General features: G+C 40.5%; 1 protein-coding gene across 1 annotated transcript in view; it reads left to right on the top strand.

The window, feature by feature from the left end:
• SLC1A3 (solute carrier family 1 member 3) overlaps positions 1–5,609 on the top strand; it is a 99,418-nt gene that overhangs the window by 25,753 nt on the left and 68,056 nt on the right. Inside the window, exon 3 of the mRNA XM_006156319.3 lies at positions 3,642–3,779. Within this exon, the coding sequence (XP_006156381.1) occupies positions 3,642–3,779 (138 nt within the window). The remainder of the gene's footprint in view (positions 1–3,641; positions 3,780–5,609) is intronic.

Below are 5,609 nucleotides of genomic sequence, written 5' to 3'. Positions count from 1 at the left end.
CCGCAATCCCTTCTCCTCCATTCTCCTCTCAGGACCTTGGACACACATGCACATGTGCCCGGCATGAGTTTAAGGCACTAGGTCCGGGACTCGAACCACAGTCGACTACATGGGATTCTAGCAACATAGCCATTACACCAACTGCTGGTCCCAAGATAAGTGCTTTATCAGCACTTATCAGGTCTGTGTGACCTGACCTTTATATGAACAAGCAGAACAGAGCCAGATGTAACAAAAGCCTTTTATTAATTCCTATGTGTTGTGGATGTTGTTGTATTGAACAATACATATTAAAAATCAGAATCGCGTACTGTCTCCCAAATTGAGTTTCAGTAAAATTAAAGGTTAGATATTTTTTAATTAAGGAAGCAATCAAAAAAAGAAAAATGAATTAAAAATTTATCAAACTTGGAGAGTGACTGAAAGTTAAAGTTCATACTCTTAAAGCACCTAATTTTTAAAAATAGGTGTACAGACCCTAGTTTATTTATTTACTTTGAAGAGGTTTTTGCTATAGGGTGTGTGTTCTAACCAGAAAGAGAGACAGAAAGTGAAAAATCATCCCCCAGGGGGTATGGCCACGCCACAATCCCTTCTCCATTCTCCTCTTGGGATCTTGGGCATGCATGCACACACGCCAGGCATGAGTTTAAGCTGCCGGGTCCGGGAGTCAAATTGCGGTCTACTACATGGGAGTCCAGAGACACAGCCATTAGGCCAACTGCTGGTCCCTATCATGGTGTTCTTTATAAAAGTAAACACTGCTGGCCCAGGCTGGTGGCACAGTGAGCAACACATTGAACTGCAGGGCTTGGAGCCACATGGTTGACCACAGGTTTGCATCCCTCAGTCAGCCTGAAAACACGCTGGTGCATTCCCAGGTGCCCAAGATCTCAATGATCCTAGACTGGGGTGTGGGGGGGGGAGGGGGGGAACAAGTTGGCAAGGAAAGGGGATCACAGCATAAATGAGACCCTGTTGAAGGCCTTTCCCACTCTCCCTCTCTCACCCCTGCCGTGTACACACACACACTATCATGAAAAATGCTAAACAACCTAAGTGTTCATTAACCAAGGAAGAATTAAATAAATCCTATAACAATCATGAGATGTGAAAGTGATGTTTTGTTGACTGTATTTGGAAAAGGACAATATAGCCATGTGATTTCCGTATATTTAACTATGTATCGGAACGTTCTGGAGAAAACTCACTGAAGTACGCAGCAGTAGTTGTCTTTGCTCTGCAGGGGGGACAGGAACTACGTAAGGTGGTTAAGAGTGTGGGATCTGAGTCCAAACTGCCTGGATTTAAATCCTTGCTCTGCCACTTGAGGATTTTGACTTTGGTCAGGTTTTAAGTTCCGTGTGATTAGGTTTCTTCATCAGTAAGTTGGTGGTTATAAGTACCTACTTTCCAGGGTTGTCCTGAGGGTTAAATTTGCTAGCAGAGGTAAAGCACTGACAGCTATGCCTGGCGTATAGTAAGAGCTCAGTAACACTTAGTTGTTTGGTATTTAAGTAAGTAGAACCAATACGGGCAGGCTTTTACTCCCATTTTTCTGCGTTTTTCAAAACTACTTTTTTCACTTGAACATATACTGTTATATTAAAAAAAGAAAGAAAGAAAGAAATATTGAGTTATCAGAAAAGTCATGACATATTTTTTCTGTTTTTCTATGCAAAAATGCATCATGCCTTTTCTGACAACCCTATAGTTTTCCTGTCCTGAGAACTCGATCATGTGGATTTTCTAGTCATGTAGATTCTGACTATTAGAATATTACAGTATATTGGGGCTGGCAGGTGGCATGGTGGTTAAGGATGCTGGACTCCCACATGGCCAACCATAGTTCAAGACCCAGACCTGGTGGCTCGCTTTTTCACTTTCCCTCTATCTCTCTCATTCTGTCCCTCTCCAGTCAAATGAAAATAAATAAATAAATAAATAAAGTTAAATAAAATAATTCTTTTTAGAAAAGAGAATATCACAGTACATTATCAAAGTATGACTACTTCGCTGAGACCCTAGAATTGAAATTGGAGTTGTATTGATGATAGAAATAAATTTTGTGTCCCATTTCATTAGGGAAAAAGTATATTTCATAAGAAGTTAGGACAATTCATGCTGGGAAAATTCATTTTGCATGCTGTAATGATATACAGTGATTGAACAAATATGTACATACATATATACATGTATATATATGTATATATATATATATATTTTTTTTTTTTTAAGAAGTTAGGGACAGTTCAGTTTCCATAAAGGATTTCTTATGTCCTTTGGAAATTTTGGGTCTACCTGATAGTCTTCCATCTTACCCTACCTCCCACCCCTGTCCCCAACCTTTAGCTTCTAGTTGACTCAGAATTGGGCATTTTCTTTTCTTTTCTTTTCCTTTTCTTTTTTTGGGGGAGGAGGTTTTTGCTATAGGGCACATGTCAAGAAAGACAGAGACAGAGAGACAGAAAGCGAGAAATCACCCCCCCAGGGGGGATGGTCACGCCACAATCCCTTCTCCTCCATTCTCCTCTCGGGATCTTGGGCACGCACACACACACGCCTGGTGCGAGTTTAAGCCACTAGGTCCGGGACTCGAACCACAGTCGACTACATGGGAGTCCAGCGACATAGCCATTACGCCAACTGCTGGTCCCTATTTTCTTTTTATATAATTGACATGGACATAAAAAAAATACATCACATATCTTAGTAATAATAACATGACAACATTTTTGAAATATTTATTAAAAATATTGGAATAAGTACATTTTATTGGGCAAGGAAATCATATTAGAGAAAGAGGAGAGGGAATAGTTTATTCAATACTTCAATAACTTATGAACATTTCAATGAGTGTCATATATAATTTAATTTACATATAAAGTTATTTTAAAGTTCCAGGACCAGAACAAAAATTAGGGATAGAATTGCTTTCTCTTTCCTACATTTTCCCCCAAGTGTTCAGGCAAAAATTTTGGGGAAAAGTCTCTGCTTATTTTGGAGTCTTCTCTTGCCAGAAACTAACGGATCTGTACAATACAGTTGCCAAGGCAATGTCAAGACCATGTAGACAAAGGGAGAAAATGTGATGTGCAGACAAGGAGATGATGAAAATGGATTAACAATGTGAACGCAGGAGTTTTTTAAATGAGAAAAAGTAAAATCATGCCACCTTTTATAAGTAGTTATGCTAGCAGATCTAACATCTGTTGTTACAAAGGAACTTCATTATAATAAGGCCTTTTCCCCCCGTATTACCTTGTTCATGAATGCATAATTTATTTCCTAATTATGTCCCAGTCTTCATAACTCTGTACTGAGCCATGTCAAAAGGGTTCCAGTGCATTCAGATTAGACAAAGAAATGTTTTATTTGCTCACACCAGAAACACTTTTTCTATAAGTTCTATTCAAAGCCCTGGATTCTGCCAAGCCCTTCCAGATAATGACTGTGAAGATAGATTCATCCCTTGCTCCCAAAGCAGCACAAATATTTGCTGCTTGAATAAATTTACTCTTGTCAAACATGGGTGACCACCAGCCAAATACTTGTTCATTTTTCTAGAATTGTTGCTGCAGTTGCAAAAAAAGACTCAATTTCTTCTTTTCTTTTCTTCTTTCCCTCCCTTCCCCCTTCAGGTACAATCCTTGGATTTACCCTCCGCCCATACAAAATGAGCTACCGGGAAGTCAAGTACTTCTCCTTTCCAGGGGAACTTCTGATGAGGATGTTACAGATGCTGGTCTTACCACTTATCATCTCCAGTCTCGTCACAGGTAGCGTATGCAGTTGGTTTTGTGTTTTTTTTTTTTTTTCTTTTTAAGCGTGCTTATTGCAAAAGATCGCTTAGAAAAGCAAGCGCTTTAGGTCTCTGCTGGATGCATGCTCTGTTCTAGAAAAAAAAAAAAGTCCTTTCAAAATGATGGAAAGGAGGCTTTAGTAATGCATGAATGATTATAACTCTCATATTTTACCAATCACAAGAGGAAATGGATTTAAACAGTCACGTAATCTGGCCCACCTCACCATGAAAGAGGTGCCCTGCTAAACACCACACAACCAGCCTTCTCTGCCCACAGTGATGTAGTTGACAACAGCGTACAACAGGTCTGTTTTCTCACCCTCTTATCCCACCCAGATAACATCTGGTTGGACAGCCTATTAGCTATTGATGCAAGAATGCTTGTTCTCAGAGCCACCAGGACTTGAGCGGGAGCCTTCTTGGAAGCCTCATCAAGAGGTAATGCCCACCACACACTCACAATTCTGCTGCCACCAACACTGTATCTTTTCCTGGAGTACCCGCATGATTTCATTTCCTCCTCCAGTTGCCCCTTACTCCCATTACCTTTTATGCTGGTGGGAGAATGGGGAGGGGGTGGGAGATTTCCCCATCTGGATATTTTGTCAGTTGATGCTTGGATTTTTAACAAGTGGAAGCATTGTAGGACAGGCTTCTATTTTCTATGACAGTGAGCTAATAATTTACTCCTGCATGGGAAAAGGTTAAAGAGTCATTTGTATATGCGATTGGTGAATAAAGGCAGAGCCAAGAAATTGCAAAGAAATGTTACTGTACATTCCTTCCTGCCCACTCTTCTCTTTCCCCACAGCACATCTCTGACTTGGAGAAGGAATTTCCATAGACACTGCCCCAGCAGGATGGTTTCTGGGTTTGTAGCTCAAGCCCAGAACTCAGGTATTACTGACCCTGTTCTCTTTTCCACCCTTGGCTCATCATCTCTTTGTAGACAGACCACTCCACCTCTGTGTGAACTGGCTCTGTTTCTTTCCCCCTACCAGGGAGCTCTCAAGGATGTTTGTATTCTCCTCTTAAGTTCTCTGTGTAATGAGAACTTCACAGAACAACTCAAAAGTCATGGGCAACATTCTATTACATGCGTTGGAGGGCTGATCATTACTTGGACAGGATTATGTCAGAGTCTTCCTCAGTGCTTTGCAGATTTCTGCCCAGCTTCCACTTGCCCACATCCTTAAACAAGTGATGTACATGAGCTTCCACTGGAGGATGAATTGCTCATAAAATGATCATGTAGACAAGTTGATTTGAGGTGGTTGTTTGTGAAACTGAGCTGGCTCACTGCTGACAAGGGGTAAACACAACCACCACAGTTCTTATCACAGCAGCTGTATGAAATGATGACATGAGGAAACATTCTTATTTTATTATCTATGTGCTACCACTTTTCTGGAAAGCAAATTCTTTGCAGAAAACACTTGCAGGATAGCACCTACATTCGCCATTTCATTTGCTAGAACTGTGAGTCCCTCTTTGCCATTCCTACTGGCAGGATGTCTGATTGGGTACCATCAGTTTTCCTAGACACTCACTGAGAGGTCCTAGACTCTGGAATACTGTCTTTTCAAGAGTGGAGCCAAAGCTTAGAAGTTTCTGCTTCCCTGGAATTGTGGAAACCACACTGTATCGCCTTTGGGAGAGGAAAGCCCTTATGCGATACAATTACAGAAAGTCTTACTTGTAATTAATAGCAGTCCCATTTAATAGTTCCCTTAAAGAGAAACTTCCTGATATTTTTAATACTTGACAATCAACTATACTAATGGAATAAAATCTTTAGTTAAGT

The sequence above is a fragment of the Tupaia chinensis genome, unplaced genomic scaffold (assembly GCF_000334495.1).
Source record: "Tupaia chinensis unplaced genomic scaffold, TupChi_1.0 Scaffold000489_1, whole genome shotgun sequence".
NCBI classification, from domain to species: Eukaryota; Metazoa; Chordata; class Mammalia; order Scandentia; family Tupaiidae; genus Tupaia; species Tupaia belangeri.
The sequence above is the reverse complement of the archived record's forward strand: the minus strand, read 5'-3'. Positions and strand labels throughout refer to the sequence as shown.